This window comes from Electrona antarctica, assembly GCF_951216825.1.
Source record: "Electrona antarctica genome assembly, chromosome: 24".
NCBI classification, from domain to species: Eukaryota; Metazoa; Chordata; class Actinopteri; order Myctophiformes; family Myctophidae; genus Electrona; species Electrona antarctica.
In genome coordinates, this window is record NC_136803.1 from 13,518,470 (window position 1) to 13,531,375 (window position 12,906).

Sequence of the window (12,906 nt, forward strand, 5' to 3'; positions counted from 1 at the left end):
CCCCCGAGACCCCCGGTCCTAAGAGCATAATGATAAATAAATCTAACCTAAAATAACTTTAACCTAAATACATCACTATTCCAAATTAGCAGATCTACAAAATGGCAGATCTACAATATCTACAAAATAGCAGATCTACAAGCTCACAACGCACCGTCATGTGACGCGTTGTGAGCTTGTAGATCTGCTATTGAAAACAAATCCTCTCAAAGCCTCTCTGATGTCAGTGTGTCTCTGCTTGTCTTATTTATGATGACATCACAATGATGTCAGTCTGAGTCAATATGTCCAAATATGGAGTTCTATGATGTCACCACGAGTCAGTCATGTCCAAATATGGAGTTCTATGATGTCAGACTTAGCCGGTGTCAAAGGGTCCACTATTAGGCGACAGTGGTAACCATGACAACATGGACTCACCCAAACATGTTGAGTAACCATGGCGACCTGAAGTCACATGTGTGTCGCTCACACAGAGACACAGAGGAGTCAGTCGGAACCCAGAACCCAGCGAACAGAGGTTCAGTGAAGGTGTTCTGGAAGGTGTACAGGTGAGTCAGAGTGTCCTCTAACACTCTGTAGAAGGACAGAGTCCCAGCGGGACGGTCCAGATACACTGCTACTCTGGTGGAGCCAGAGGGACGGATAGGAAGGAAAGTCTTCTTACTATTGTGGCTGACAGAGTAACTGTTGCCATCGTTACCAACACAACAGAACAGACCCCAGGACTGTTTATACCCTCCAAGCAGACAGTCATCACCCTCTCCTTTCCTACTGATGTCTCTGTCAGTCACTCCTATCCTAACCTTTCCACTGAACTCCATCTCACTGTAGCAGCGTTCATCTAGACTCTCTGAACTCAGAACCTGACGATAGTATTCAAACCTGTCAGGATGATCAGGATATGAATGAACCTGACCATCCTCTGTCACCTTCCTGTTGTCCTCAGACAGAGTGAGTTCACAGCTTGCTGTGTTTGTGTCCAGAGTGAGACGCTGGAAATCTGATGAGAAAACAACACAGTACACATTATAATATATCATTCACTGAAAGGCACGCACGCACACGCACGCACGCACGCACGCACGCACGCACGCACGCACGCACACACGCACGCACGCACACTCGCACGCACGCACACTCGCACACATGCACACACGCACACACACACACACACACACAATATTTTTTCAGACAGACAGACAGACAGACAGACAGACTCACGTGTTGTAAGGAGTTGAGGTTTAGTCCAGTGTTCTCCTCCATGATTCACACTGTAGGAAGTAGAACAACAATGAATCAAGTCAAAACCTCTGCTGCTTAATGTTTCACATCGGCCTGTTTAGTCCCACCAAAACACATTTTGTCATCATTCTCCCACAGACTCTGTCCAAACATCACACACCAATATCTCTATGGTCATGTGATCTCTCAAATTTGGATAGGATTGAGGAGTGTCTCGTTTTGAACAAAATGCAACGCGCCACGCCAAACGCCCTTCACCTCCCCGTCTCCTCCCCCTGCCCGCCAGGCACACCCTCCTCGGCAGCAATGCCTCGCAGGGACCGACACAGCGTGCCCCCTCTCCCTCCCCCTGACCCGGGACAACGCGCCCCCTCCCTGGACTTGGCACAGCGTGCCCCCTCCCTGGAGACGGCACAGTGTGCCCCCTCCCCCCTCCCTGAAGACGGCACAGCGTTCCCCCTCCCCCCTCCCTGAAGACGGCACAGCGTTCTCCCTCCCTCGACACGGCACTGTGTGCCCCCTCCCTCGGTCGACTCACTGACCAACATGGACACAGTCCTATAGTCGACTCACTTGACAGTCTCCAGAGCAGCAGACAGCTTTTTCAGAGCAGACTCTCCTAAGTGGCTGAAGTTCAAGTCCAGCTGTTTCAGCTGGGAGGAGGGGTTGGAGGTCACAGCTGAAGCCAGAGAATAACAGCCTTCCTCTGTGACTCCACAGCCTGACAACCTGCAGAGAAATACACTTTTAACAAAGTGCTGTTGATGTTCGAGTAGAGATCCACACAGAGAGAACACACATTCTTTACCCCAGGATCTGCAGTCCACACTGTGGACTCTTCAGTAACGCAGAGAGCTGGAGCAGTTGTGATTCCTGCAGGCAGATGAAACTGAGGTCCAATTCTCTCAGATGGAGAAGATTAGAGCTGAGAGCTGAGAGCAGAACTTCAAATCCTGTCTGTGTGATGGTACAGCCAGCAAGTCTGTAATTACACATGAAATATCTGGACTGAATATCAGAGTTTTGGAGTAAAGACCCCAAGAGATGGAAAGAGAAAGCAGGCCGGAATAATGTGAAGTAAATCATCTTAATCTGTGTGTGTGTGTGTGTGTGTGTGTGTGTGTGTGTGTGTTGTTTTTGGCAGCATATTTGTGTTTTAGTCATATATAGTCTGTTGAATAGTTTTCATTTAGTTTTAAGTCAGCTGGAATGTTTTAGTGTTAGTCTATAGTTTTAGTCGACTAAATCTACAGGTGATTTAGTCGACTAAAATGTATTTTGGCGGGCCTTGATGCCGTCGTAATGACTGTTTTTACACTTGCTGAAAATAGCCGATCTACAAGCTCACAACGAGTCGCGCTGCAACGCATTGTCAGCTTGTAGATCTGCTATTTTCAGCATGCAACCAAGTGTAAAATGACTTGTACTGGATCTCTTGTCCACTAGTCCCTTCCTAACATTTTAGTCTAGTTTTCATTTGTTGATGATATTGTCAGTATATTTAGTCTTAGTCATCAAGTTTCCTTTTAGTTTGTCAGTGGAAGAAGGTATTTGACGAACATTTTTCGTCTTAGTTTTAGTCGACGACATCAACACTGGTGTGTGTGTGTGTGTGTGTGTGTGTGTGTGTGCGCATGTCAACATGACTCTACATACTGTAATCACTGTACCTCATTAGTTCACATATTGTAGTTACTGTACCGTAGCGTTGATAATGATAATTCCCTAGCAGCCATGATGGATTACATATTGTAGTTACTGTGATGCGAGAGTGTGAACTAGACAACACAAACTCTCACCATATTATTATTCTAATCAATGTGGGATACCATGATGTCAACTTCTTCTTAATATCAAACAATAAATAATAAAACAGAACTAATCAAAATAATAATCTGACCTCAGTATCTCCAGTTGACAGTTTGGACTCTTCAATGCAGCAGAGAGCAGGTCCATGGATGGATCCGTTATGTCATTATAACCGATGTCCAATTCTCTCAGATGTGAAGGATTAGAGCTGAGAGCTGAAGACACAATCTCATAGTCTGCCTTTCGGAGGTATGGGCCAACAAGTCTGTAAATGTAGATGATGTAAATTCAGTGATTATCAACACAGATTAGATCAAGTTCATGTTCAAGGAAATTAACTATAAAGTGTAATGTAAATGTATAATGTCTACATTTTGTTGAAAACCTGGGGGGGGGGGGGGGGTCATGGCACTCTGTCTTTAAGGAATATCCATTTGACCAAGAGACACTTTTATGTTTTAAATTCTGTTATTTTTGAGGGGTGCTAGCCCCTCCTATGTCCAGCGTTGAGGGTTTGTGTAAACACAAACGTTTTAGACAAATTGTGATTGGCCGGAATGAGATGATGTATGAGGATAAGAGCGCCCCTCACTTCACACAGGTGTGATTTTATAATTAATACAATAATAATAATCTATTATTTGTGTTCCTGTTAGCTCCACTAGAGGGGGTTACAGAGCAGGAGGGGAAATGATACATTCATCTTTTCCCGGTGAATCTGTGTGAGACGTGATGTGTCCGCTGTGCCTGTAGCCATGAGGCTTTACAATGAACATTCATCACTGTAAAAGCCCTCAAAGACCTGAGGATGCGGCGCGTTGTGGTGGGCTTGTAGATCAGCTAAATTCACCCCGCGACACCGCCGTACGGACAAAGTACAAACCAGGTGTTACCGTAATTCCTCCAAGAATGGCGCATGGTTCGTTACCGTATACACACTATGAAACCCTCACCCCCTCTTACACCAGCAAGCAGCCCTGCTGTAGCAATCAGTATTCACTGTATAAAAATAGAAAGGGTTGACAAGCCATTTCAACTGAATAATAAGAATAATTAATACCAAAATCTATTAATACGTTTTGTTGGGGGGGGGGGGGGGGGATAAAATAGATTCTGGGACAGTTACAGTTAAAGAAGTTAGTCAGGAGCCTGGAGTGGAAAATAACCCAACCTTATCTATCCTTACTGACTGACAGCGATGAACCCGGTGTGTGTGTGTGTGTGTGTGTGTGTGTGTGTGTGTGTGTGTGTGTGTGTGTGTGTGTGTGTGTGTGTGCTACTAACCTTGCTTTTTTGAAGATCCTCACAGCTGGGATGAGTCTCTGTAACGTACTTGTTGCTGTTGTGTTGTATGTGTGCAGGTCCAACTCTTCCAGAACCTCCTCTGACATCTGCAGCATGGAGGCCAGAGCTGAACACTGGGTCTCAGAGAGTTTTTTCCCTGAGCTGCTCTCTGACTCCAGGTACTGTTGGATCCCTTGACTTAATGACGGGTCGTTCATCTCCATCAGACATTGGAAGATGTTGATGCATCTGTCAGGAGAGAAGTCACGATCATTCATCTTCTTCAGGTTGTTGATGGCTCTCTGGATCTCCTCTGGACTGTTCTTTGTCTGACCCAGCAGGCCTCCTAACAGACTCTGGTTGGACTCCAGTGAGAGGCCATGAAGGAAGCGGACGAAGAGGTCCAGGTGGCCACTTTCACTCTTCAGGGATTTTTCCATAGCAGCTTTCAGGAAGTCAGAGAGGGAGCTGAAACTGTCTGAAATGTCACTGTTATCGTTCAGGAATGTCTTCAGGACCTCCATCTTCTTGTTGGTCTTTGTGAACATTTGCCTCTTGTTCCTCTTTGTGAAACAGTGGAACAGGTAGACTGCAGCCAGGAACTCCTGGATGCTCAGGTGAACAAAGCAGTAGACTGTTTGGTCGAAAGAAGCACCGTCTTCTTTGAAGAATGCTGTGCACATGCCTGACTTTAGCACGGCCTTGTAGGCATCAAGACCACAGGCTTCCAGGTCTTTCTGGTAGAACAGGATCTGATCTTTGATCAGTTGGTTAAATGCCAACTTGCCCAGCTTCAGAATGAACTGTCCTTCTGCCTTCATGAGCTTCTTTTTAGTCGTCTCATCTGATTTACCATACTTCTTCTCCATCTGCTTTGTCAGAGCCGTCAGGAACTCACAGTACATCTGAACCAGGGTCTCAGGTAGCTTGTCTTTCATGTCTCTGTGCTGCACAACAAAAGCAAGGATCCAACAGAAGACTGGGATTTCACACATGGTGGAGAGGATCTTTGATTTCTTGATGTGTGACATGATTGAGCTGGTCATCGAGTTGGCCTTGTTCTCATCATTGAAGATCTTCATGAACCTCTTCTTGAAGTACTCCTTCTTCTGCTCATCTGTGATGAACCCTTTTATTTCTGTCATCCTGTCAACAAACTTCTTAGGGATCTGATCGACTGCTGCAGGCCGTGAGGTGAGCCAGATGCGAGCGGAGGGAAGCAGTTCACCCTTGATAAGGTTTACAATCAGCTCCTTGACTGGCAGGGATACGTCAACATTAGTGATGGAGGATTCTTTCTTGAAATCCAGCCGAAACCTGTTTTCATCGAGCCCATCAATCATGAACATGACTTTGCAGGGACATGTGTTGTAGTCGTTTGACTCCTGCACTATGCTGAAGATGTCATTCAGAGCTTCTTCCTTAATGCATCTGGTTTCCTTGACACATTCGTGAAGTAGCTTCGCCAGAGAAAAGCGTTTTCCCTCGAGAAGATTTAACTGGCGGAACGTCAATAGGAACACGAGATGGGGGTCTCTGGGGAAACGGTCCATGGTCCAGTCGTGAATAAATTTGTGTAAGAGGAAGGATTTTCCAATTCCTGCGACACCAACAGTGAGCACTGCTCTTTCATTTATTCCAGAATTATACAATTCCGTGAGTTGGATTGGTTCGTCCAGTCCTGCCCTGTTCATCTCCATCTGTCTGACCTCATGATACCTGTGCATGCCTGTGAAGCTGGTGTTTATGTTGTAGATCAGGACAAAGACGTCGTCAAACTTCATCTTGGACTCATTGTCCAATTGTACACATAGATATGTGTTTTTCATCTTGTTCTGAAACATGCGTTCGTAGCCAGTAATGGAACCGCCGGATATTTTCACCAACACATCTGTAATGAACAAAGCAATTCTTAAACAGCTTCAGGAGAAAGAGATCTGCCAGATCAAGCCCTACAACACAATATAACATTTACTTTCTTTTTACTAAAACGTCTGGCAGAATTAACTATGGACCTTCTGATTCCCAGAAGGCCTCTCTACCATTCAGATATGTCTGCCCCTGTTTCTGTATTCACGCACGCACGCACGCACGCACGCACGCACGCACGCACGCACGCACGCAGTCAGCTCACCTTCAGCTGCTCCTGCTCTTGTAGACGTTGCACTTGAACTTGACATTGGTGGGTCAGCAGCTGTGGCTCCATGCTGGTCTGTTGGGTCAGAAAAGACAAAATACTTGTATAAGAAACACAGTACTGTGTGTGCATGTGCACATAAATCACGAACGGAATGTCCAATCCATCCCAAATTTGAATCAGATGTAGCGGGTGGTTTAATCAACCAAAAGGCAAAAGCGATTCCATTTTCATCCATAGGGGGCGCCGCAAATGCAAAAAATTTAACCGTTTCTTGCAGATTTTTTCTTACTTACGCATGATCGCAGGGGTGACACGACATTGCAATTGGCTGGCAATATCAGTGGGAGGGGCATATGTAAGCCACTGCGGCAACCACACTTTGCAATTTTTTTAAATTGCGACCTTTCTAGTTAGTGTGGTTGCCCCTAAAGGGCAACCAGACTATTGTAATTTAGTGTGGTTGCCCTAAAGGGCAACCAGACTATTGTAATTGTAACACTTTATTATTAGTGTGGTTGCCTATGGGCAACCATACTATTGTTCCCCTTACCTTTTATTTCTTTCTTTTTGTTTTCTTTCTGTATAAACTTTATTTTGGAGTGCTACTCCTCCCACAGTTTTTGCCGCACACACTTGAGCCATATGTCAAAACGACCGGCTTCATCGGGAATGATGTGCTTGCTCGTTTCTAAGAGAAATGTTGTATAGTTTAATTGATATTAATTAATTAGTGGATTAAATTTCCCCATTGACATGAATGGGAAAATGTAAAAACTCACATTCAAGTATTTTTTCCTCTGAGACCGTACGGGCTACAGTTACAACACTTGGGGGGAAGGTTCATAATAATTACTAAAATTAATAACCGTATAAGTATATTGATCGGCCTCATGGTGGCGCTATAACAGCCCACTTTACGTTTTGTCGTATAACTCTTGAACCGTAGGTGGTAAAATCAAAATTATTTTTTTCCTGGATTCCTTGGGTCATGACGCATCTCCCCATATAGGCCACGCCCATTTGCGTCTAGATAGATTTTCCGCCATTTTGAATTTTGTTCAAAACCCACTTTTGGATCCTCCACCTACAGATTTTGTCCAAATCGCACAAAAAACGGTACACATGATCTCCGGACCTATCCGATTAAAACAGCACAGTCAGAATTTTGATCTTCTGTATCGTTCGTCCGTAATCGTCTTCCGAAGTTAGTGGGAGGGGCCTATTTTACAAAAAATGCCACAATTCACGCACGGAATGTCCCATCCATCCCAAATCCAAATCACATGTCGAGGGTGGCTTAATCAACGCAGAGCCAAAAGCAATTCCATTTTCATCCATAGGGGGCGCTACAGTTGCAAAAACAATTACCCGTTTATTGCAAAAACATGATTTCAGGGGGGAAAAAACACAAGGGTGGCTTGACATTGTCATTGGCTAGCAAAATTACTGGGAGGGGCCTATATCAGCGAGTGAGGCAACCACACTTTGCAATTTCCCAGAATTGCTTCTTTCTAGTTAGTGTGGTTGCCCTAAAGGGCAACCAGACTATTGTAATTGTAACACTTTATTTTTCACCTGGAGTAACCTTTATTTTGAAATGCTACTCCTCCCACAGTTTTGACTGTACGCACTTGACCCAAGAAATGTTGTATAGTTTAATTGATATGAATTTATTAGTGAATAGAATTTCCCCATTGACATGAATGGGAAAATGCAGGAAAATGCGATTTTTCGCATTTTGTCACATTCAAGTATTTTTTCCTCTGAGACTGTAAGCACTATAGTTACAAAACTTGGAGGGTAGGTTCATAATAATTACTAAAATTAATTAACTTATAATGTTATCGGTCGGCCTCATGGTGGCGCTATAACAGCCCACTTTACGCTTTGGCTTATAACTCTTGAACCGTAGGTCGTAAAATCAAAATGATTTTTTCCCTGGCTTCCTTGGGTCATGACGCATCTCCCCATATAGGCCACGCCCATTTGCGTCATGATATATTTTCCGCCATTTTGAATTTTCTCCAAAACACACTTTTTGTTCCTCCTCCTACAGATTTCGTCCAAATCTCACAAAAATCGGCACACATGATCTCAGGACCCATCCGATTAAAACACCAACTGCAGAATTTTGGTAGTGCGTATCGTTCGGCCGTAATCGTCGTCCGAAGATAGTAGGAGGGGCCTATTTTACAAAAAATGACATAAATCACGAACGGAATGTCCGATCCATCCCAAATTTGAATCACATGTCGCGGGTGGCTCAATCAACCAAGTACCAAAAGCAATTCCATTTTCATCCATAGGGGGCGCCGCAAATGCGAGAAATGTAACCGTTTGTCGCAAAAACATGATTTTTGGGGGATAAATCCCCTCCGAATTACTTACGCATGATCGCAGGGGTGACGCGACATTGTAATTGGCTGGCAATATCAGTGGGAGGGGCATATGTAAGCCACTGCGGCAACCACACTTTGCAATTTTTTAAAATTGAGACCTTTCTAGTTAGTGTGGTTGCCCTAACAGGGCAACCAGACTATTGTAATTGTAACACTTTATTAGTGTGGTTGCCCTAACAGGGCAACCAGACTATTGTAATTGTAACACTTTATTAGTGTGGTTGCCCTAAAGGGCAACCAGACTATTGTAATTGTAACACTTTATACTTTCATTTACTGGAGTAACCCTAAACTTTGTATCACTACTCCTCCCACAGTTTTGACTGTACGCACTTGAGCCATATGTCAAATTGACCGGCTTCATCGGGAATGGTGTGCTTGTATTTTTTTAAGAGAAATGTTGTATAGTTTAATTGATATGAATTTATTAGTGATTTAAATTTCCCCATTGACATGAATGGGAAAGTGCGAAAAATAACATTCAAGTATTTTTTCCTCGGAGACTGTAAGGGCTATAGTTACAAAACTTGGAGGGTAGGTTCATAATAATTATTAAAATTAATTAACTTATAATGTTATCGGTCGGCCTCATGGTGGCGCTATAACAGCCCACTTTACGTTTTGGCTTATAACTCTTGAACCGTAGGTCGTAAAATCTAAATTATTTTTTTCCTGGCTTCCTTGGGTCATGACGCATCTCCCCATATAGGCCACGCCCATTTGCGTCATGATAGATTTTCCGCCATTTTGAATTTTCTCCAAAACACACTTTTGGCTCCTCCTCCTACAGATGTTGTCCAAATCTCACAAAAATCGGCACACATGATCTCGGGACCCATCCGATTAAAACACCAACTGCAGAATTTTGGTAGTGCGTATCGTTCGGCCGTAATCGTCGTTCGAAATTAGTAGGAGTGGCCTATATCACAAAAAATGCCATAAATCATGAACGGAATGTCCAATCCATCCCAAATTTGAATCACATGTCTGGGGTGGTTTAATCAACCAAAAGCAATTCTATTTTCATCCATAGGGGGCGCCGCAAATGCCAAAAATGTAACCATATGATGCAAAAACATGATTTTTGGGGGATAAATCCCCTACTTACGCATGATCGCAGGGGTGACGTGACATTGTAATTGGCTGGCAATATCAGTGGGAGGGGCATATGTAAGCCACTGCGGCAACCACACTTTGCAATTTTTTAAAATTGCGACCTTTCTAGTTCCACTTCTTTCTAGAGTAACCCTAAATTTCAAACTACTACTCCTCCCACAGTTTTGACTGTACGCACTTGAGCCATATGTCAAATTGACCGGAAAAATCGGGAATCGATAGCTTGTACTTTGTTAAGAGAAATGTTCTATAGTTTAATTGATATGAATTTATTAGTGATTTAAATTTCCCCATTGACATGAATGGGAAAGTGCGAAAAATCACATTAAAGTATTTTTTCCTCAGAGACTGTAAGGGCTATAGTTACAAAACTTGGAGGGATAATTCGTAATACTTACTAAAATTAATTAACTTATAATGTTATCGGTCGGCCTCATGGTGGCGCTATAACAGCCCACTTTACGTTTTGGCTTATAACTCTTGAACCGTAGGTCGTAAAATCAAGATTATTTTTTCACTGGATTCCTTGGGTCATGACGCATCTCCCCATATAGGCCACGCCCATTTGCGTCATTATAGATTTTCCGCCATTTTGAATTTTCTCCAAAACACACTTTTGGCTCCTCCTCCTACAGATTTTGTCCAAATCTCACAAAAATCGGCACACATGATCTCCAGACCTATCCGATTAAAACACCAACTGCAGAATTTTGATAGTGCGTATCGTTCGGCCGTAATCGTCGTCCGAAGTTAGTAGGAGGGGCCTATATCACAAAAAATGCCATAAATCACGAACGGAATGTCCAATCCATCCCAAATTTGAATCACATGTCCGGGGTGGTTTAATCAACCATGTACCAAAAGCAATTCTATTTTAATCCATAGGGGGCGCCGCAAATGCGAGAAATGTAACCGTTTGTCGCAAAAACATGATTTTTGGGGGATAAATCCCCTCCGAATTACTTACGCATGATCGCAGGGGTGACGCGACATTGCAATTGGCTGGCAATATCAGTGGGAGGGGCATATGTAAGCCACTGCGGCAACCACACTTTGCAATTTTTTAAAATTGCGACCTTTCTAGTTAGTGTGGTTGCCCTAAAGGGCAACCAGACTATTGTAATTAGTGTGGTTGCCCTAAAGGGCAACCAGACTATTGTAATTGTAACACTTTATTATTATTCCACTGGATTAGTCTTTTGTTTGATGCACTACTCCACCCACTGTTTTGACTGTACGCACTTGAGCCATATCTCAAATTGACCGGCTTCATCGGGAAGGTTGTGCTTGTATTTTTTTAAGAGAAATGTTGTATTGTTTAATTGATATGAATTTATTAGTGATTTAAATTTCCCCATTGACATGAATGGGAAAGTGCGAAAAATCACATTCAAGTATTTTTTCCTCAGAGACTGTAAGGGCTATAGTTACAAAACTTGGAGGGATAATTCGTAATACTTACTAAAATTAATTAACTTATAATGTTATCGGTCGGCCTCATGGTGGCGCTATAACAGCCCACTTTACGTTTTGGCTTATAACTCTTGAACCGTAGGTCGTAAAATCAAAATTATTTTTTCCCTGGATTCCTTGGGTCATGACGCATCTCCCCATATAGGCCACGCCCATTTGCGTCATGATAGATTTTCCGCCATTTTGAATTTTCTCCAAAACACACTTTTGGCTCCTCCTACTACATATTTTGTCCAAATCTCACAAAAATCGGCACACATGATCTCCGGACCCATCCGATTAAAACACCAACTACAGAATTTTGGTACTGCGTATCGTTCGGTCGTAATCGTCGCCCGAAGATAGTAGGAGTGGCCTATTTTACAAAAAAGGCCATAAATCACGAACAGAATGTCCGATCCATCCCAAATTTTAATCACATGTCGCGGGTGGTTCAATCAACCAAGTTCCAAAAGCAATTCCATTTTCATCCATAGGGGGCGCCGCAAATGCCAAAAATGTAACCGTTTGTCGCAAAAACATGATTTTTGGGGGATAATTCCCCTCCGAATTACTTACGCATGATCGCAGGGGTGACGCGACATTGTAATTGGCTGGCAATATCAGTGGGAGGGGCATATGTAAGCCACTGCGGCAACCACACTTTGCAATTTTTTAAAATTGCGACCTTTCTAGTGTTTTATTGTACCTGAACAAAAAAACTTTGACACACTACTCCTCCCACAGTTTTTGCGGCACACACTCAAGCCATATGTCAAATTGACCGGCTTCATCGGGAATGGTGTGCTTGTATTTTGTTAAGAGATATGTTGTATAGTTTAATTGATATTAATTTATTAGTTAATTATGTATTTAACATTGATTTATAATAGGAAAATGCAACGACTCCCATTCAAGTATTTTTTTCTTGGAGATCGTAAGTGCTACAGTTACAACACTCTAAGGGGAGGTTCATAATAATTATTAAAATTAATTTAATGAATTATTACATCAGTCGGCCTCATGGTGGCGCTATAACATCCCACTTTGCGTTTTTCCCTATAACTCTTGAACCGTAAGTCGTAAAATGAGAAAAATGTTTTCCATGGATTCCTTGGGTCATGATGCATTTACACATATAGGCCACGCACATTTTCGTCAGGGAAAAAAATCCTGCAAATTTGAATTTTCTCCAAAACACACTTTTGGCTCCTCCTCCTACAGATTCTGTCCAATTCTCACAAAAATCGGCACACATGATCTCCGGACCCATCCGATTAAAACACCAACTGCAGAATTTTGGTAGTGCGTATCGTTCGGCCGTAATCGTTGTCCGAAGATAGTAGGAGGGGCCTATTTTACAAAAAATGACATAAATCACGAACGGAATGTCCGATCCAACCCAAATTTGAATCACATGTCGCGGGTGGCTCAATCAACCAAGTACCAAAAGCAATTCCA

The 12,906-nt window shown here is 43.1% G+C and overlaps 1 protein-coding gene across 1 annotated transcript in view; it reads right to left on the reverse strand.

Annotated features, from left to right (window-relative positions):
- Positions 1-212: 212 nt before the first annotated feature.
- The window catches only part of LOC306917076 (NACHT, LRR and PYD domains-containing protein 3-like), a 53,155-nt gene continuing 40,461 nt past the window's right edge, over positions 213-12,906 (reverse strand). The window contains exons 11-17 of the mRNA XM_079495201.1: positions 6,473-6,550; positions 4,339-6,229; positions 3,146-3,319; positions 2,054-2,227; positions 1,819-1,974; positions 1,225-1,274; positions 213-1,003 (exon numbers count right to left, since the gene is read on the reverse strand). Coding sequence (XP_079351327.1) covers positions 417-1,003; positions 1,225-1,274; positions 1,819-1,974; positions 2,054-2,227; positions 3,146-3,319; positions 4,339-6,229; positions 6,473-6,550 — 3,110 coding nt within the window. The 3' untranslated portion in view covers positions 213-416. The remainder of the gene's footprint in view (positions 1,004-1,224; positions 1,275-1,818; positions 1,975-2,053; positions 2,228-3,145; positions 3,320-4,338; positions 6,230-6,472; positions 6,551-12,906) is intronic.